Source organism: Artemia sp. Qi Xiang Cuo, chromosome 17 (assembly GCF_049724085.1).
Source record: "Artemia sp. Qi Xiang Cuo chromosome 17, ASM4972408v1, whole genome shotgun sequence".
NCBI lineage: Eukaryota > Metazoa > Arthropoda > Branchiopoda > Anostraca > Artemiidae > Artemia > Artemia sp. Qi Xiang Cuo.
The window spans coordinates 49180118-49202816 of NC_142810.1; the positions used below are offsets into that span (position 1 = coordinate 49180118).

General features: G+C 33.9%; 1 protein-coding gene across 7 annotated transcripts in view; it reads right to left on the reverse strand.

Moving 5' to 3' along the window:
- The window catches only part of LOC148942297 (pickpocket protein 28-like), a 171897-nt gene that overhangs the window by 80426 nt on the left and 68772 nt on the right, over window positions 1-22699 (reverse strand). For all 7 annotated transcript variants that reach the window (XM_089103145.1, XM_089103146.1, XM_089103147.1 and 4 more), the window contains 3 exons: window positions 15165-15371; window positions 6230-6389; window positions 5349-5491 (listed from right to left, as the gene is read on the reverse strand). In XM_089103145.1, the coding sequence (XP_088959271.1) occupies window positions 5349-5491; window positions 6230-6389; window positions 15165-15371 (510 nt within the window). The remainder of the gene's footprint in view (window positions 1-5348; window positions 5492-6229; window positions 6390-15164; window positions 15372-22699) is intronic.

The window sequence follows — 22699 nt, forward strand, 5'->3', positions numbered from 1 at the left end:
TCCAAGTTACAATTTTGTTGGCTTCTGAAGACACACTGAAGTAGTACTATCCAACAGTTCGTGGTAACGAACAGTAAGTAAGGAGCAACCTGGCTCAATAGTAACCGAAGCTCGAAAAAACGTAATTTTCATACAAATAGATATATCAAAAGAATTAGACTTTTATACCGATTTTAAATTTATAAGTTTTAAAGTTTATTCATACCCATAAACGGTTACGAGCCTGAAAACAGCACCATCAGTTTTAGCGTATCAGAAAACCCTACTCTAGAAGTTACAAGCTCTTATATTTAAAAATGTGGAATTTTCTACCTTTTGCCAGAAGAAAGATCACCGTTTCGTGCTTACTTGTTTTTTTTGTTTTTTGTTTTTTTTCCCCCAGGGGTGATTGTATTGAGCCAGTGGGCCTATAACGTTAGGAGAGGGCTCATTCTAACGGAAATTAAAAGTTGTAGTGCCATTTTGGAGTGACCAAAAAATTGGAGGGTAACCAGGCCCCCTCCCACTCCAATTTTTTCTCAAAATCGTCCGATCAAAATTCTGAGACTGCTATTATGTTCAGCATAGTTTAAAAGCCTAATAAATATGTCTTCGGGGATAACATGACCCCCCACAGCCCCCAGGGTTTAAGTTATAAAATTTGCCCCTTGTTTACGTATAGTATTTGTTATTGGGAAGTATGCATACATTTTTCGGGTTGGGAGGGGAGGACGAATTTTTTCCTGGGGGACTTTGCACGGGGAGAATTTTCCATGTAGAGGGAGTTTTCCGGGGTTTGAACTTTACAGGGGAAATTGTATAATGGGGGAAATCGCCAGAATTCATGTACGAAATTCTTTATATGTCTTGGTTTCTCTTTAATGACTCAATTTTACGCATGGAGGTGTTAAGGGTAACTGTCCAGGGTCAAGTTTCACCAGGATTGAATTTTTCAGAGGATATTTCTGTGAGGAGAGGGATTTTTCCGTTGAGTTGGAGCCAGATATCTTGGTGCTATTTAAAAAACGATCAGAAATGAAATAAAAAACATTTTTTTCAACTGAAAGTAAGGAGCAACATTAAAACTTAAAACAAACAGAAATTATTACGTATATGAGGGATGTTGTCCCCTCCTCAACACCTCGCTCTTTACGCTAAATTTTGAATTTTGTCCCAATTCTTTAAAAACGACTCATGAAACACAAGGTTAGTTTAATTAGAACAATAAGTAATTTATTTTTTAAATGCTAAAAACTTATATATATATATATATATATATATATATATATATATATATATATATATATATATATATATATATATATATATATATATATATATATATATATATATATATATATATATATATATATATATATATATATATATATATATATATATATATATATATATATATATATATATATATATATATATATATATATATATATATATATATATATATATATATATATATATATATATATATATATATATATATATATATATATATATATATATATATATATATATATATATATATATATATATATTTCAGACTGATGTAATGATTTCAATCAACTTTAGCTCACATTTTTATTAGCCTACCTTCCACTCCCATCTATTAACTTTTAATAAATTGTTACTTATTCTCAGTTAATTTTTTTCCTTTTTAGTCATGACTTTATTATTTTAGTTGCATGGCTGCTGGTGTTCAAATTCTTTTTTGCGATCTAAAACAGATAGAAAGCTTTCTGAAAATAATATTTATGTGCGATAAGGGGTCCGCCAAGGGGCTGTCCTTTCCTCCACTATTTTTAAACTTTCTATTTTGTTTGTCCTTTCTTTTACCCCTTCCACTTGCATTTTTGAATCTGTCAATTTTCCTTATCTAGTTTCTATAGGCTATATGAAATACTTTTGAATAATAGGACTAAAAAGGGACTTTCCCTTTCGATCATTGCCTCAAAATTTTGAATGATAGGACTGTCTCTTCATCTTTCGAAGTGCGAGTATCTTTCTTTTAATGGTTATAATATGACCCTTAGGTATTCTGCCAGTTTCTTATTTTTCGTGGTTAACAAAACACTATTAGTAAAAAAACATTAAATTCTATCTGGACTAATGTCGTTACGAATTGTAAAAAGAAAATTGTTTTTTTAGTTCTTCCAAAACTATAGCCAACCAAGGCAGATAGCCAACTGAGGCAGAGTGGCTAAATTTGCCGACTTGCCGACTCAGCTTTTGCCGACTACTTTATTTTTTTATTTTTATATATCGGTACCTGTTGTATGTTTGTTTGCTATGATTGTTTATTTAATTCCTGTTCGTTTTGGGCTTCATTTATTTCTTAATAGTAATTTCTGGTCGGTTAGAGGTTTAATTATTATATGAATTTATTTATGCTGATCTTAAGTTTAATATGGCCTTTACTTTTCCTTGAGAACTTTATTTTACGGAAAGTATTTTTAATTAATTCTTGTTGGTTTTTAATTTCCAAAAATTATATTTTTTCGATATTCCCCATTTCAAAGTCATTTTTTTTAACAACATCAAAGTTTCATCAAAGTATCAAGACTATTATCTATAGACTATTGTCAAAGTAATAGTATCAAAGGAGCAAAGTATCAAAGTAAAGAAAGTAGTAAAGCATAAAAGTAGACAAAGTATCAAAGTAGTAATAACCAAGTTTCATAACTTACAGCCCTTGCTCCGTAAATCAAAGTTGTCCCGTAAATCAGTAAATCAAAGTGTCAAAGTAAACAAAGTATCCATGTAACAATAAACAACTTGCATAACTTACAGCTCTTGCCCCAGGGGCTGGGCGGTGGGTTTAACCCCGGAAGCATAAGTATTTGGCCTTTGAACTATTTTGAGCAAAATAGCTATCTCAAGGATTTGACCACGTGTATTTAGGGAAAAGGGGGTGGGGTGGGTCGGTTGCCCTGATCTGTTTTGACTCTTAAAAAGGAACTAGAAATTCCAATTTCCAATCGAATGAACCCCCTCCAAAGTTAATACGACAACCTTTTCCACAAAAACCTTATATATTAGCAATGGGCAACTTGCATAAGTACAGTCCTTGCCGCGAGGGCTGGAGGGAGGTTATATAACTCAAAGCCATAGTTATTTTACATTTGGACTATTTTGAACATCATGTCTATCTCAAAATTCTCATTAGAAGCGTTTGGAGAAAATAGATGTGGGGGGGGGTGTCTGGTTGCCCTCCGATTACTCTTGAAATCATAAAAAAGAAATTATAAATTTCGATCTAAAGTCGAACAAGACTTATACAAAGTATACACGACGACCCCTTCCATAGAAACCTTATACGTTAACAATGGACAGCTTGCATAACTTATAGCCCTCACCCTGGGGACTTTGTGGAGTTTTGTCAACCCCAGAGGCACAGCTTTTTTACCTTTGAACTATTTTGAACAAGCTGGATTTCTCAATATTTTGGATGGGATGCATTTGGGGACAAGAGGGCGTTGGCAGGATAGTTGCCTTCCAATCATTTTTTACCTTTGACTCCTAAAAATGGCACTAAGACTTCTAATCTCCGTTCAAATTAGCCCCCTCCGAAGTTTAAACAACGACCAATTCTACATGAAGTGTCTCTGAGACAAAAAATAATAAAAATAAAACATTGAAGCTATTTTAAATTTATTTATTGATCTATATTTGTACCTCTTATCTTTATCTTTACTATGTTCGTTAATTTTATTTTCTGTTCGTTTTCGGTTTAATTTATTCTTTAATTGTAATTTTTGGTCATTTTGAGTTTGAACTATAATACGAGCTAATTTTGGCTGGTTTTGAATTTGATATTAAAATTTTTTTTGAAATTCTTTTTTTCATGCAAAGTTTTTATTTATTTCCGGTTCGTTTTCATTACCAAAGTTTTTATTGATTTATAAAATGAATATTTCTATAGATTTTCACGTTTTAGACGTAAGCAACAAACGACTTGTAATTTATAGACATATAACTTACAACCCTATATCCTGGGTTCTGGGGTGTTGTGTTAATCCTGAAGGCAATGGTATAAGATCTTTAGAGTATTTTGAACAAAATGGCTACACCAAAATTTGTTCAGATGCATTTAGAGAAAAGAGGAAGAGAACTAGTTGCCTACCCTCCGATTAATTATGACTCTTGAAAAGGGAACTAGATTTTCGATTTCCAATCAAATTAGTCTCCTCCAAAGATTATAAGACCACCACTTCCATAAAAATCTTATATACCCCCGACTTAAAACCCAAGCCCTTGGGCACTGGGAGGGGGGGTTGTAATATCCCCGTAAGCATTGTTGTCTTACCTTTGGACTATTTTGAACATAATGGATTTTTCAGAATCTTGATCGGATGTATTCAAGGAAAAGAGGGCGTAGGAGGGGGAGGGGGCTATTTGCCCTCCAATCACTTTTGACTCTTAAAATAGGAACTAAAACTTTCAATTTCCAATCCAATAAATCTCCTCAAAAATTATACAACCACCTCTTCCATGAAAACCTTATAAGCCCCCGGGACATAACTTACAACACTTGACCCCAGGCTCTGGGTGGTTACGTAAAACATGGAGCTTTCGTTATCCGATCTTTGTACTAATTTGAACTGGCACTTTCAAACTTTTGATCGGATGAATTTGGGGAAAAAAAAGCGTGGGGCGAGTTACTCTCCGATCACTTTTTACTTTTAAAAATGGCACTAGAGCTTCCAATTTCCAATCGAATGATCCCTCATCGTATTTATACGACCACCACGTCCATATTAACTGCCCTGAAAAAAAAACAAAAAAAAACACTGAAGCCTAATGAACTTTACTATAGGGAATGCTATAGCGTTGCCTTTGATAAGTCTCGAAGACAGTAGCTATTACATTTTGAAACAGTGTTGAATGAAAGTTGGACTGTATTTCAGATACTGGAATTGGTCACCTTATCTTTCAGCTACTGGAGTCGGTCAACTATAATATAACTTGATGGATCTCTATTTTATATATATTATTGACAATTAGGCAAAGCCTCGTCACTCTAAATACCAGATCGTAATATAAAATCAGTTAGCATCAAGAAATATAAGCAAGAGAATCTAAAGGTGGTCTGAATAGAAGGACAACCAATCCCTATTAGAAGCAAAATGTTCATCGGGAGAGGTACAAGCAACCCTATGTTTCATGTATCAATGCTGATAGTGTGTGTTGATGCTCTGCAAGTCTCTAGGTTAAGTCTGCCACGGCCACATTCCACGCAACCACTCTCTACTACAGTTGAAAGTATATTTTTTACATTAATGGTATTCCAAATATTCCCAAGTAAAAAGAGTTGGTTTACTATAAATTAGACATTTGGGCTACAGAGTACTTACCTTAATTGGGTCTGAAGTGATTGAGCATTAAATGAAAAACAAAACGCTTCATCCACTTCTATTGGCTTAAAAATATCACCACAAGGGTACTTGCCACCTTGAAATTGGCAATATATGACGATATCATCAGCTTCAAAAATAGCCTGAAATACATAAGCGGATAAGGAGGGCCATCGGACCTATTTTTGATTAATAGCTTTTCTTTTCAAATTGGTACTTGAGATTCAAAGGAGATTTTCATAGAGCCGAAGACTACTTTTTTAATGACATGGAAATCATGCTCTCAAGTCCTTGGGGAAAAACTACCGTTAATACAAAACTGACCAAGCGTGCCTGAATAAAGTGGAAACAAGACATGGACTCAAAAATATGCCAAAGCAGTTTTTAGTCAGCTTGAAGTTCATGTCTGTAAAGCTTAGGACCAAGATACCGCTATGCACAACAAAAACATTAAAAACCAAGATCTTTATCCAACAGTAGCCTAATGGACCAAAAATTAGGCTAGTTGCGGTAATTTTCAGAGTTGTTAGCCCCAAGGAGGGAAAGGATATTTTTCCCTATTTGTGTCGGTTTTCACCATGTCAGTTTTCTTTATTGCAACCTTTGCCAGAAAGACGCTGGAAGTCAATGTAGACCTGCATTTTCGTTTGATAAATTCAATTTTTTCTGTTTTATTACCAAAATTACACTTGATGCCAAACAAGCTGTTGCAATAAACTTGTATATAAGAAGATAATTGTTACATCATAGTTTAAATCGCCACCTTCCTATTTTTTACGAAAACAAATCACTCCGAGAAAAATTTCCATTAAGACACATCGCCTAGTTTTACTCTGCTTAACCATATTTTTTCGATATATGGATCGTTTACGTTTATTTACCTTCTTGAAGAACCTTAGAAGACTATTCAAGGTCACATCAGAATTGTTGTACTTCCGGATAAGTGCTTGATGTCCCTCTTTAGACCAAAATGGTTTCGAAGAAGAAAAGAATTCGCCAAGCTGCGACAGCTCCTCCAATGTGAAATCAGCGGGATAAAATCTAAAAATAAGACAATTTAATCACGATACTGACTTTTTAGTTGACTACCATAAAAAAGTTTGCGGTAACGAATTGTAAGTAAGTAGCAATGCGGCTTGATATTAATAGATATATCAAAAGAATCAGTTTATTATGCTGATTACAGAAATATAAGTTTTATTAAGTTTAATGTTAACCATCAAAGGCTACAAGCCTCAGAAAATTTGTTTGATTTTTTAAAAGGGAAAACACCCCCTAAAAGTCAAAGAATCTTAATGAAAATCACGCCATCAGATTCAGCGTCATCAGAGAACCCTACTGTAGAGGTTTAAAGCTCCTATCTGCCAAAATGTGGAATTTTGTATTTTTTGCTAGAACAAAGATCACGGATGCGTGTTTATTTGTTTTCTTTTTTCCTCAGGGGTGATTGTATCGACCCAGTGGCCCTAGAATATCAGGAGAGGGCTCATTCTAACGGAAATTAAAAGTTGTAGTGCTCTTTTTAAGTGACCAGAAACATTGGAGGACGACAAGGCCCCCCCCCCCCCATGCCCCTTTTTCCCAAAATCGTCCGATCAAAATTTTGAGATAGCTATTTTGTTAAGCATTGTTCAAAGGCCTAATAACTATGCCTTTGGATATAAAATGACCTCCCTCATCACCTGGGGAAAGGTATGTAAGTTATAAAATTTGCCCATTATTTACGTATATTATTTGATATTTTTAAGTATGCATATATTTTTCGGATGGGGAGGGAAGGAAGAATTTTATGCTACGGGAATTTTGCACGGGGAGAATTTTCCATCGGGAGGAAAGTTCCAGGTGGTAAACTTTTAAGGGGAAATTTTACACTGGAGGCATTTACCAGTATCCCATACGCATTTTTTTTTTATATGTCTTGCTTTCTCTTTTACCGACTCAATTTTACGTGTGGAGATGTTAAGGGTAATTGTCCGGGGTAAATTTTCACTGGGATCTAATTGTCCAGAGGATTCTGTGGGAATAGGGGATTTTTACATGAAGATGGAGCCAGATTTCCTGCGTTACTTAAGAAACGATCAACATGAGGGAGATTGCCCCCTCCTCAAGGCCTCTCTCTTCACAATAAAGTTTAATTTTTGTCCCAATTCTTTAAAAACGACTCCAAAACACAAGGGTCGTTTAATTAGAACAATAAGAAACCTTTTAAAAATACTGAAAAACTTCAGCGCAAAGAGCAAGGTGTTGAGGATCTGTTCGTTTTAAGTTTTAATGTTGCTCCTTATTTTCAATTGAAAAAACTTGTTTTTTTTATTTAGTTCCACAAAGAGCCACATTATAGCCTCATTACAGACTTTAAAGGTAATACCAAAAAGTTAAAATTTTTGTTACACATTACTATGACGACTGAAATTACGTTATACGTTAAAAAAAGAAGCAGAAAACTGAATTTACAAGAAATTTATTTGAAAAACTTATATCAGCACTAATATGCTCCAAAAAAGCGTGTAAGACACTAAGCCTTCCGGTTTTTGCCAGACCTATAATAGCCCTACAATTAATTAACCTTTGGACGAGAGGGAGGGGGCTGAAACCTGGTAACAACCTTTCCTCTGGATAAGGCTTTGAGTTTTTATTTGACAAAACATTAATTTTTTATTATGTTTTCACTTTGAAATGGCTTAAAATATATTCCTCTAAGAGGAAAACGTATTCCTCTGAGTAGTCCTGATGTGAGATGATCACCTGGGAACATTTTATAATATTTTACTGGATTTAAGGTGCTTTTGCTTGTAACTGAAAAACGACATAAATTTTTATTAATGATAACTGTGCACGAATTGGGATTCGTCTATTTGGTTGATGGATTGGTTATACTGTTTTGTCCTGGTGATTGGAAGGATGAGTTAGGTCAAGACCTTATTCAATTGCTAGTTTATATCAATTGCTAAAGTAAAAAAAAAAAATTTTGTTCTAACCATATAATTACCTCTAATACAGTATATATTGCTTTCAGTAAAGCGCGGATGACACTTGCGTTTTAATTAGGATACAAGGGGAACCACTTCCTAGTTAATATATCGAGTAATGTGTATTCTTTTTTAATTTGAGTTGAATATCAGTTTAAACTTGGGTATGTTATAAGACCTTTACTGATTTAACTTTTTATTAAGTTAAATATTTAGTAATTTTAACTTTTAGAACATTGTCCATTATATTTACTGTTAATTTGTTTTCGCTTTGCTCAATACCTAGCTTCGCTCTTTACTTCTGCGGAAAAAAACTTGTTTGATCATGAGGTTTACTTTTGTTTTTTATTTGTTGTGATTGTTATTGTGACATATCTTCTAAAAGCATATTTCATTTTTATTCACTTTCGTTTTTGATTCATTCTGATCCTTGATGTCGCATGTCTTCCACTCAATTCTATTTCTTTCACTTTCATTTTTAATACAGCCTGATTCTCGCTATTGCTTGTAATTTTCGCTTCTTGTGTAATTTCTTTGTTCTTCTGTCACATATCTTCAATTCAATTCAGGTCAATTTATCCGAATAAAAATAAACCTTAACATCATAGGCAGCGCAATAGCGCTGCCTAAGTAAAGAACGATGTTGGCACAATGTATTATTTTATTTTTTGGTTTTAGACCAGGGCACTTCGTATCGAAGGAGTTGTTGTAGAAACTTTGAAAAGGGCTCATTCGATTGGAAATTAGAGTGGCTAGTGCCCTTTTTAATAGTCGAAAGTGATTGGAGGGCAACTAGCCCCCCAACACCTATCCTTTCCCTAAACACATCCAATAAAAATTTTGAGATAGCCATTTTGTTCAGCGTAGTTGATTTCCAGATAGAAAATATGTTTTTGAGGAGGTGACTCCCCCACAACCCTCAGGGCAAGGGTTTTCAGTCTTCAGCGAGAGTTCAACCTGTTAACACCTATTTGGTTTATGCCTTTCTGCATCAAACTCAGTTAATTCAGTGACATAGTTGATTAATTGTAACCTTACTTCCGGATTTTGCCACCAGTCATCAGGTGAATTGAACTTTTTAACCCTTTATATTAATCAACCAAATGACTAAAGGACAACCAAAGGACTTTAAGAGAGTGTGTCCTGAGTGTAGATTAAGGGCAACAATCAATTGCCTGGTATGTAGTACATGCAACTCTTCCATTCATGAGCAATGTGCGGGGATAGAACGTTCCCAGTGGAATAAGAACTGGTTATATTTGGATTGTTCCTCGTAACAAAACATCACCCAAAATCAAGAATATACCACCCCTAATTCTTCGAAAGCTAATGATACCCCACGACGTCGATTGTCAGGAATAAATTCTTCAAAAGCTAGCGGTACCCCACGACGCCGATTGTCAGAAATAAATTCTTTCTTAAAAGAAATTTTAGATGATATCACGTCGTCCCCCCTTGTCCCGACTTGCCAAAGGGATGATAAAGCTTTCATTGCAGCCCAAAACGAGTGTCAGACTACTCCCCTACCAGTTTTAACCAGTGTTGCCAGTTGCCAGACTGATTTTCTGCTAGAAACTGAAGATGCCAGTACCCAGACGGATTTTAAATCTAATTGTGAGCCTTTTAATGATGCCTCCTGTCACACTGAAAATTTTCCTTGTGGCAATTTTGATTCCAGCCCCCTATGTGACCATTCCCTCCCCTCCCTTTTAGTGCTGAAAAAAACTCAAGTTCACTACCAACGAAATTTCTACCTTCATTGATCTTAGGGGATATATAATTAAGAACACACTTAAGTCTGTGGATACAAATAAAAAAAACACCAATTTGAAACCAACTGCAATTACATCCACAAGCAACAACTCCCAACACATGAATATTAATGAAGCAAGTGTCAGCTCAAATATGAATTTAATCGGTCACCTAGTTCCAGAGGTCAGTGACAACTTAAATGAGAACTCAATCAATATTCCAGATCCATAGGGCAGTGACAATTTAAGTGTGAACTCAGCCAATATTCCAGATCCAGGGGTCAGTGACAACTTGAGTATTATTAGTAAATCGGTTCCTGAAGCCAAATCAGGGAAGAGTTCTATTGCCTGCCGTTTTCACTTGGCCAACAAGTGTATTAAAAAGAGTGATTGTACCTTTGTTCACCCCTCTATGTCTTTTTTAACTATTGGTCACTGTAACGACAATTATAGTTCCCTTTCCTATTCCAAACCCTGCCATAAATTTCAGTGGCCCTTGTTTTGAAACTAAGTGCATGTTATTACATTTGAAAAACATGGATTATCGTGCTATAGCCAGGCGCAGTAAAATTTTTAATAGTAAAATAGTTACAAGTTCTCAATCAACCCAAAAGTGGAGCCCCCTTCATTCAATTAGTAAAACTAGCTCACCAGTGCATACTCTTCCTTTTTTTTTATCCCAAATCCACCCTGCTCACTCAAAAAACTTCCACCTTTACCACCCAGAAAAAAAAACTCCATATTCCCAGCAAAATCCCTTCCCTCTTAACACTCCAGTTAACCCCTCCCAAGTTGAACCCCCTGAAAATACCACCGTCTTATTCCCCTCCCATATTTTCCCGCCTCCGACCCATGCGTTTAATCCCTCATGCCCACCCTACCAGGGTGACTCAGGTCTGAGACCTTTTGCATTTAATAATTGTCTTGTATTAAATCCTAATTGTTCGCACTTCCCGACAACTGAAAACAAGTCGCACCTTCCTCATCATGCTTCATCTGTATCCTCGCCCTTCCCTCCACCTCCAAATCCCCAAGGTAAAACCTTCTCTTACCCTACTTCTCCGCAGCATCATAATATTAAATTGAAACCCCACCCAGGAAATTCTCAAACACACCAAGTATCCCTGTCGAAATTCCCCAAATTTTTATTTGGGGAATTTTCCCCGGTTTGTTTTCCCCAAATTTTTAGTTACTAATGCCGAAAGTCTTAATTTTGAAAAGCTTACTGAACTCGAGGTGCTTTCAGAATCAAATCTAATCGATATTATAGCTATTACGGAAGTACAGTCCCACGACCCAGGGTCTCTGCGCCTTGCAAATTATTCAGAGTTTATTAAACTCCGTCCTTTAGACCACCCACAGGGAAAAAAAGGTGGCGGTGTTTTGTTCTTTACTAAAAGTAACCTTTACCCAAAGGTTATTCGAGTCCCTAGTTTATCCGAGTACGATGAAATCCTCTGGTTGAGTATTAGACCAAATTTCTCCCTCGTCCATTTAATATTATTGCAATAGCCGTTTTCTATTACTCCCCAAATCAAAATATCGAGTCAAAACGTAAATTCATCCAGCAATTGCAGACAAGTGCTGATTTTGTTATTTCTAAATACCCCAATGCTGGTCTTATTTTTGTTGGTGATGAAAACGACATTAAATTGTTTTATTTTTGCTCCTAACTAAATTTAAAGAAATTTTTAAAAAAACCAACGACTCGGGGAAATACCTCTCTTGATGTTATTTTAACTAATATGTATAATTTTTACAACCCTCCCTCAGCTCTGCCTCCATTAGGTGGGAGTTATCATCTTTCGATTCTTTTATCCCCCTCCTCAAATTTTAATCATTCTTTCTCAATAACTTACACATCTACTAAGCTTTAAACTTTTAGTTTTCTTTTTAATGCTTTTTAATTGCTATGACCCCTTGTTAAAATATATACACATATTTTTTCAAATACCAGCTGCTGGGCCCCGACACGCGGCAGGCTTCTATATATGGATTCTCATTGTCACCCATGGGCGCCCAGAAGCTGAATTCCAGGGGGGGCAAACCTTGTCTAAGTTGCACTTTTAATGCTATATAATAGAAATCTCAGAACCAAAATATAAAAATAAGGCAACATCATTCAGCCAGGGGGGTTGGCTGGTGCCCCCGTGCCCCTCTTATGGGTGCCCATGTTGTCACCTGTCTTCTAACCACTGACAATTTGCTGTCTTATACTGCAGTCTTTTCAAAGACATTTGACTATTAAAGCATGTCCAATTTCTAACAACGATATCTACAGAGCTTCAAACTTTTGGTTTTCTTTATTAAGGTTTTTAAATTGTTGTAATCCCTTGTTGAAATATATACAAATATTTTGCAATTATCAGTTTTTTGCTCTTTACGGAATTTAATGTCTTTTCATACTGATGTCTATTCAAAAATATTTGATTTTTAGCGCAAATCCGATTTCTAACAAAGATTTCTACTAATCTTCAAGCTTTTTGTTTTCTTTTTTAAGGTTTTTGAATTGTTGTAATCCCGTTTTAAAATATATGCAAATATTTTTGCAATATCCAGTTATTTGCTCTTCAAGCAATTTAATATGAACTTATTCATACATGAAAAGTTTTAATTTTTCCACATAAGTCTGACAACGTCATTGCAATATTGATGTATATAAAAACGACGTCACTCACATAAATAGTTCATTTTTACAAAATTAATGCTTTTATCGAATTTGCTCATACTTCTGAGCTACCTAAATAATTTTTTTAGGCCAGAATATCCCAGGATGCCAAACTTCTCAAAAAAATTTGGAGCCGTTTCTGAGAAAAAATACATACATACGTACATAATTATTGCTCACTTATAAATAAAATTATAATAACTCACTTATAAACTTTACTTTGTAAGGCTCATTATACAAATACGAAAACTGTTGCTCCGAGACTCTGTTCTTTCTAACAACTCACTTATAAATTTTGCATATAATAACTCACTTATAAATTTTACTTTGTAAGACTCATCATACAGATACGAAAACCGTTTATCCGAGATTCTGTTCTATTTCGAAACCATTAGAGTTCAGATTAAACTATTAGAATCTAGATTTGAATAAGTCCCTGGTGAATAATAAAACTAGTCTAACGAATCATTTCCATAATAGCTATTAATTTAAATTTAATTCTTCGGTGGAGGCTCCTCACTTTATTTTTAATTTGGTTATTTCGAATTAATTGGGTGTTTTATTTTTTGTTACCATGTGGAGAGTTCTAGAGTCATCTTTTTATTCTGGCATTTGAAGATAGCGTTATTTATTTATTGTTGATTGTATAACCGACACACGAGTTAGTCTCACTATGGATCATTTATTTGATAGTTTTGTGAATTTTTATTGATTACTAAGGAACTTGAACTTGATCATTCAATCACATAAATTTGGATCACATAGATTTAATCCACAAGTGGCACTACGCTGTGACTGTGCAAATATCAGTAAAATCAATCACGAATTTATAATATTCGTTGCAATTTTAAACCAACTGGAGCACCGCTTTTTCTTAAAAGATAACTATAGCTACATTAACCCCAAATCTCAACCCCAATCTCATGAGCCTCAAATAAATCCAAACCAGGCTTTTAAGCTGAAGTGTTAAATATTTTGCTTTGCACACAAAAAAAATATAGAAAATTTCGGATGATGTTGAGTACCACTTTTAATAAACATCATTAAATGAAACTGGCCTTTATTCCAAACCAGCTATTTGCATAATTCAGTGGCCTTGCCCTTTGGGCTGCAAGTATTATGTTATTACTACATGAACGGTCCCAGCCAAGTGGTTAGCATGCTAGGCTTGAAATCATTTGTCGGTGAGGACAGGAGTTCGAGTCCTGGCGTCGCCGGTTTTTTGGATTGGAACTGGGGTCAATGGTGGCGTGACTGTAAGCTCAGCCAGAGTCAACCCAGCTGTAAAATAGGTACCTGGAGAAACATGGGGGAGGTAAATAGGAAGGGTATGCGAAAGAACAGGATGGCTAAATATGGCATAAGGTCTTGGTTGACAACAATACTGAAAAAGTAGTAGTTGTGAAATCTCCCGACCATATTTCAGTTCTTGATCCGAGTAAAACCGGTTTCTCCCTGTATTTATTATATTTTGGTATTTTTCCAGTATTTAAAATTAGAGAAAATAAACATTTAAAATTAGAGAACATATGAGAGTGATACGAATTCAAGACCAGCGGACTCAAGTGTCGTTTTAATTGTTTTACCGTCTCTTGTTACATATAGACCTTATGCCATCCTGTGCCATATTTAGACCATATTTAGACCTTATTAATTAAGGCCTTATGCAGCCTCAAAGAACGGTTGCTAAATATATGTTTCATAATTCAAGTTATTTTCTATCTAGAAAGCCTATTAATAATCCAAAGCAGTAATTAAAGCTAGCATCCATGCAGTATATTGCAACATTCAGTTATATTGAATATTCAATTAAAATTTAATCAATAATTAATTAAATCGGTCCTGCATATATTAAATTTTGTAAATCTTTTACTTATTGTATGTGTTGTTGATCTTCAGAATCATCCAACCTTCTCTTCTCTTTTTGGAAGCATTAAGTTGCGATTTTATAGGGCGATATTTTTTTAAATTCTTTCTTAATCTGATCAACTCGAATATAATTCATCAATACGATGGCTGTCTCTTCTTTATTTTTTCCTAAGGTCTATGGACGTCATTCTTGAGCCTGGGATCTCGGAGAAAGCATTTGTATTAAATATTGTCAAATAATATTGAGTATATATTCTTTTGCCTTTTACTATTTTTGGATTATTTCCTGATCCTGGAGATCTTTTGTAAGTGAGTTTTGGAAAATGAATTTTCTGCGTCAACAGTGATCAAGACCACTTATTTACAATTACCAGAGTAGGGACAGAAATTAAAATCGCTGTTCATAAAAGTGTTCAGTGTGATATTTGTCAAATTTTTCAGGGTGAATTTTGTTTCTTTTTAATGAAAGAAGGTTCAGTCAAAGGAATTTATATTTTTCTTGCAATCTATTTTGCAGGAGATTTCAAACAAAACGAACTAAAAAAGCTTTTCCACTTGCTTTTCCTTCTGGAGAACTTCCCATTTTCGCCTCGAAAACTTATTCACCGGACAAATAGTAACAGCAGGAAACGGAACCAACGAAATATCTTCACCCGTAGCATCAAGACTAATGATTATTGGGCTTGCAGCACTAGTTGCCCAAATCTTATAGATGTAAAACGCAGATACTACCATGGTTCCAACAAAAACTCCTGTCCAAAATAGTCTGAAAAATATCAATTTTTAAATTGTGTGCATTTTAGTGTTTATGGTTGTAAATACAATAATCCAGCCCAGGCAGAGTGTATAGGGAGTTTTTAAGTAGATATCCTTAAGTAATGATATTTTTTAAGTAATGATGCAAGTGTCAAACAGTGCAGCTTTGAAGAAAAGATCCTATGGATTTAAAGGTAAAGAAGAGGAAAGGGAAAGGGAAAAGGAAATGAAAGGGGGAAAGGGAGTTTTCAAGAAGATAGATTTTCACGAAGATGTTTAAAGTTCTCTTCGAATCCTTTTTTAAAAATACATACAAAATTTAGATATATACAAGTTTGAAGAAAAATCCTGGAGATTTAAAGGAATTGGAAGGGGAAAGATAAGAGGAAAGGAAATGGAAAAATAGGTAGTTTTCAAGATAATATTTTTTTAAGAACATATTTAAAACGCTCTTTGTATATTTATTTTTTCAAAAATACATGAAAGTGCTAAATACAGTACATCTATCATGAAAAATTCTAGGGACTTAAAAGAAAGGGACAGGACGGGAAAGAATATGGCTAAAGAAAAGAATGTGGAAAAGTGGGGAGTTTTCTATAAGGTACTTCAAAAAATATTTTGTAGACGTTTTTATTCTTGTTTTCTAAAATACCTGAGTAGTATAGAGTTAACAGGTTCGAACTTTACGCCTGAGACTCTAAAGAATGTCTATACTACAGATACATCTCACTAGCATATTTCAGTGTTTTTTGTACTGATGTAAGCCGAAATTAAAACTAGGTTTATAAACCCATTTGTGCAATTGACTTGTTTTGATTTACGTCAAAATACCCTTGCATGTTCATTTCAATATATTTAAGATAGATTACTTGCCATAATCTCGTATGACATTCTTTTTAACGATATGAGGGTGTTGTTTAGGTCAAATGTCAAAATATATTATATATACTGAAGAATTTTAGCAAAATACAAATAGTTAATAGATTGTTGCCACAATGACGGGTGATAAGAGAAAAGTTTTTAGAGGAGGTATGATATTATTTCCCTAAAATTAATGCAATTAATAGCAAATGAACCTCTCCACCTTTTCAGAAACTTATAATAAGAAAGTTTACAATAACAAAATAAAACAATATTGTCTAATGTTTATAAAATATTTAAATTTAGAATACTTTGGATTCGTTGGTTTTAAAAATTAAATCAAAAGAGGGCCACGTCCACCCTTTATTGGACTTGCTCAATTTGAACTTTGAATGGTTCATATCTTCTTTTGCTACTTGCGGAAACAATTCGAGCATTACTAATAGAAAATAAAAACTATGTCTGTTTTTTAGTTTTTTTTAAATGACCTCCAAAATTTAGTTTTTGTAACTTGACACCCTTTATCGACTTGCTCAATTTGAACTTCAAACGGTTCACATCCGATTTTTTTTTCTTCGCATTAAATACATTTATATTTTTTGTTCATTTCGTTTTCTGCAATCATGGCACTGAAAAATTCATGCTTTGTCAGGTTTTCTTGAACCTATTTTAAAATTAAATCGACTAAGGCCGTCACAGATTAGACATTCCCACCCTGTTCAGAACTTCTCATTCTTTCCGTGAAGGTCCAAACTCGTTTAAGTCCTTTTTATGACCTCTTTTTTGGGAATAATTCGTGCATTACTAATAGAAAATAAAAACTAAGTCTATTATTCAGTTTTTTAAATGTCTTCCAAATTTTACTTCTTGTAACTGGACACCCTTTATGGACTCGCTCAATTTGAACTTTGAATAATTCACATCATTTTTGCTACTTGAGGGAATAATTCGAACATTACTAATAGAAAATAAAAACTATGTGTTTTTTTTCAGTTTTTTAAATGACCTCCAAAATTTATTTTTTGTAATTTGACACCCTTTATGGTCTTGCTCAATTTGAACGGTTCACATCTTCTTTTTTTTTGCTACTTGCAGGAATAATTCGAGCATTACTAATAGAAAATTAAAAAAACTAAGTCTGTTTTCAGTGTTTTAAATATTCTCAAAAATTTGTTTCCCGTAGCATGACACCCTTTGTGGACTTGCTCAATTTGAACTTTGAACAGATCACATCTACTTTTGCTATTTGCGGGAATAATTCGAGCACTACTAACAGAATTAAAAAAAAAAAAATAAAAAAAATAAGTCTGTTTGAAGAATTTAAAAAAACTAAGTCTGTTTTTCAGTTTTAAATGTTCTCCAAAATTTATTTCCTGTAGCTTGACACTCTTTATGGACTTGTTCAATTTGAACTTTGAACGGATCATATCTTCTGTTTATATTTGTGTGAATAATTCGAGAATTACTAATAGAATAAAAAAAAAGTCTTTTTGAAGAATTAAAAAAAAAAACTATGTCTGTTTTCTAGTTTTAAATGTTCTCCAAAATTTTTTTCCTGTAGCTTGACACTCTTTATGGACTTGTTCAATTTGAACTTTGAACGGATCACATCTTCTTTTGATATTTGCGTGAATAATTCGAGAATTACTAATAGAATAAAAAAAAATAAGTCTGTTTGAAGAATTAAAAAAAACTAAGTCCGTTTTTCAGTTTTAAATGTTCTCCAAAATTTATTTCCTGTAGCTTGACACTCTTTATGGACTTGTTCAATTTGAACTTTGAACGGATCACATCTTCTTTTGATATTTGCGTGAATAATTCACGTGAATAATAAAAACTTTGAACGGATCACATCTTCTTTTGATATTTGCGTGAACTAACAGAATTAAAAAAAAAAAATAAAAAAAATAAGTCTGTTTGAAGAATTAAAAAAAACTAAGTCTGTTTTTCAGTTTTAAATGTTCTCCAACATTTTTTGTTTCCAAAATGTTCTCCAAAATGTTCTCCAAAAAATTTGACGTTTTTTTTCCAAAATGTTCAAAGTTTTTTTTCCAAAATGTTCTCCAAAAAATTTGACACTCTTTATGGACTTGTTCAATTTGAACTTTGAACGGATCACATCTTCTTTTGATATAGTTCTCCAAAATTTATTTCCTGTAGCTTGACACTCATTATGGACTTGTTCGATTTGAACTTTGAAAGGATCACATCTTCGTTTGCTATTTGCGGGAATAATTCGACCATTACTAATAGAATAAAAAAAAAAAAAAAATTAGTCTGTTTCAAGAACTAAAAAAGACTAAGTCTGTTTTTCAGTTTTAAATGTTCTCCGAAATTTCTTTCCTGTAGCTTGATACTATTTACGGACTTGTTCAATTTGAACTTTGAAAGGATCACATCTTCGTTTGCTAATTGCGGGAATAATCGAAATAAAATATGGACAACTGACACGAAGAAGGTTCAGGCCATGCATGCAAGCAGCGGGAGGGGTTTGGATCTTACTCGTTTGAATCTTTTCCTGTACCAATAAACATGGCTTTTCATTCTTTCCATGAAGGAATTCCTTCATGGAATTCCTTCAAGGAATTCCCGAATTCCTTTAAGTTCTATTTTATTATTGTTTTTACTGATTTCTTCTTTCTTTGTATTAAGCACGCTTATTTTTTTTTTGTTCGTTTCGTTTTCTGCTATCATGGTTCTGAAATATTCAGGCTGTGTCAGGTTTTTTTTAGCCTATTTTAATATTAAATTGACTAATGCCGTCACAGGTTAGAAATTCCCACCCTGCTCAGAACTTCACTTTTCATTCTTTCCATGAAGGTCCAAATTCCTTTAAGCCCTTTTTTATGACCTCTTTATAACCAGTACGATTGCGTATTACTTTTCTTTTCTTTTTTTGCTTGGTCCAGCCTGGATTATTTTGTATCAGCAAACTATCACATGTAAAACGTGGCATAAATTCATACTTATTTAAAATTTCTGTCAAAAAGTCTATCTCAAAAGTCACCAAAAACCCTCTATATGCGTCCCCAACCCCAGTCTCAACATCCCCTGATATTTACAGGTTAATATCTGTTATACACCATTTTGTCAACCTGATTGCACATTTTGCTCTATTTCGTTAGTTAACCATACTATATGAAGATCTTCTCCTTCAGTGTAACAAAACATCATGGACAGCACAAATCAAAAGGATATTAAATGAGAATGGATTTTCAAGTTCGTGGGAGAAGGGAAAAGGGCCAGAGGATCATGAAAAGTTCTTCAAGGAATTTAGTGCAAAACTTGAAGACCAAGAAGTGCAGCTATGGCAAGCAGCTGTGGACAAATCTCCGAGTCTTACTTTGTATAGAGAAGTAAAAGAGAATTTTGGTGAGGAGTTTCATTTGAAGCTGGGATTGCCCACTAAATATATGAGGATTTGGATTCAGATTCGAGCAAATTGTCTTCCAATTTATACTAAGGTTGCAAGGAAAAAGAGGGAAGGTTCGGAGGCCGGGTGTAGTTTCTTGAGATGTGGGGAAAATGATTATGGGTTGGGCCATTTCATCCTCCGGTGTAAGCAACTATCTCATTTAAGGGGATCAATTATCCAGGACGGGGAAGATAGGCTGCTTTGTGAGTTAATGAGGTCTAGGATTCCCCGTTATATTGTTGCAGTAGGAAATTTTGTATTGATGGGAAGGATGTCAAATGAAGTGTAATTTTTCTTTAGTATTTGTCTTTTTTGTATATGGCTTTAATTGGCTTTTAAATACAGATTATTATTATTATTATTCAAGAGATTAGCGAAAAAGCTTTAAGTGAATAGCCAAATTCCCTTGAAGAGACTAAATCCAAGATACACGCGCAATGAGCATTAATAAGCTGATATAAAAGCTGATATATATCTCTCTCTTTTGTATACCTGATATTTAACCCTTGGGCTTACAATGGTTTTTATCAAATACGAATAGAAATTTGACAATTTTCAAGGACAGTTATATTTGAAGTAAAATATTTAAGGAAAAGTGTATCATATAAGCATTGAAATGTCACGTAATTCAACTTTCTTTGCAAAGGTTCTATTAAGTAGCATGGCCTGATTATGTATCTGATGGAATGTTAGTATACAAATTTTTTGCCGTCTGTAATATGCTAATGAGGTGTATCTGTAGTATAGACAATCTTTAGGGCCTCAGGCGTAAAATCCAGACCTGTTACCGCTATATTACTTACCTGCAAGTTTTAAATTTATTACAGTTTTGAAGAATATTCCTAGAGATTAAATGAAAGGAAATGAGAGAGAAAGAGAATGGAAAGAGAGACAAAAAAAATGGAAAGAAAAAGGAAAGAAGACGGAAAATTGAGAAGTTTGGAAGAAGACGTTCATTCAAAAAATATTGTTTAGAACTTCTCTAGTATTTCCTTTTAAAATACATACAAATGTCAAAAATATATTTCAAGAAAATAACCACTTTCTACAGTGTCGAAGTTACTTTATTGGTACTGATTTATGGCAGAGCAAGAAAAAAAGGCCAATAACTATCGTATAATCCATAGCTACTATTTTATTGCTTCACAACCAACCCACTTTCAAACCTCATCTGAAACAGGGTTTCCAACTGCCAACATTAAAAAAGAGTGCAAATCAAGGCAAAAAAAAGATGGAATTTTGCTCAAAAAGAGTACAAGTAAAAAAAATTACACGCGCACAGCTGTCACCGAGCACGCAACCCCTCTCACTGTTTGACCACTCTTACGTCATTTACAAATGAATATAAATTGTCCTGCGATCATTAAAAATACTACCTCTAAATTTTTTAAATGTATTTAAATTAAAGTCAGGAGGGCTCTCTGCTTAAATAAACCTCTGAATAATGATTTAGAAAACAATTCTTATTATTTTTACAACTAAAAGGTAATACTTTGCTAAAATCCGCATGGGTTAATTTTGATCGCTTGGACCTTTAACTGAGCTACAGATGACTTCGTGAAATGTTTAGATAAAGTATGGTCTCCAGTTTGTCCAAATATTTTTAAAAGAATATTAGAGGTCCAAGTAACTAGTCATGAACTATAGTTGACTTCACTATATTCAATTACCGTACTGTAGCAGAAAACAAATTGGTGAATACATTTCTAGTCGCACAAAATAATTCTTCTTCTTCCTCTACTGGATTTTCTCCTTCTTTCCTTTTCTTGCAAATTTATTTCGAATTTTTAAATGAAATGAGTAGTTTTCTGGGTACATTCCCAGAACATGGAGAGCCGCTTGTTCGGCAAATGTACTGCTCTGTGTGGATTTGTGTATATTAATGACCACGAATTAATGAGAACGAGACAAGAGTTCTGAGAAATGAGCATTTTAGATCATCTGAATTAGGGAAAAAAGTCTTTCTGGGTAGTTTATCCCAACAATAATAGAAGTGCAAATTTAAATTTGCTACTTTGTCAAAATAACATCAATAGCTTCCACAAATGTTCAGTAATACAAATGTCATAAATTTCTATCATTTGCAATGTCGATCGAGGATATATCGAAACCCATCAACTGCACAATAACTATATAATAGCACAATAAACCCAATAACGGCACAGAATTTCATAAATAACAATAAATTTAATAATCCAAACTCTTTATTACATCTCCAAAGAATATTTGTGCCAAACAAGTTTTGACTTCTTTTTATTAGATTTGAATTGCCATGTTTTCATTTGTTAATTTGACTTTGATTTGATCTACTTCTTCTAAAATAGTTGGAAAATACTGAATAACGACTAGGGGACGGCACAGGCAGATATAACACAGATCATACCGCCTAACTGTTGTATCTTTTGCACACAAATAATTTAATTCAAATGTTTTTTTTTTATTCCGCTAATGCTTTCTCTATCATCATTTCGTAAAAGAGTACAAAAAGCTAATAATTGACAAAAAGATTGCCAATCCTGTCCATAGGGGGATAGATTGCAATGAGGTAAAAAAGAGTACGTTGCACATGAAAAGTGTGCAAATCGGCAACCCAGATCTGAAACTCAAGATTTCATTGAGCATTCAAGATTTGATAGTTTTCATTCAGCATCTTCTCGGTGAAAGGCTATAAAATAATTGAAAAATTGACAATGAAATACTGAAAAATACTGAAAAATACTGAAATACTAAAAATTGAAATACTTGAAATACTGAAAAATTGACAGTGGCTTATTCGAATATTTTATTTTTTAAAACTAGAGCGTCTCAGAGCTGGTGGGGGTCCTCAAATACCCCCCCCCCTCGCCCGTAAGTAACATTTATTACTATTTAGAGATTTAAAGGGAAAGGAAACATTATTGATTCCGAGGGTATATAAACAATTCTAGATGCAATTAACACGAAGCTTGAGAAACTGGACTCAATGGGGAGACAAATAAGGGGTATTCAGTAAGAATTTTCCATGCTATCCCAACTTAACATGTTTGGTGTGGTCGCTATATCACGCAAGTACCCAAATTTGG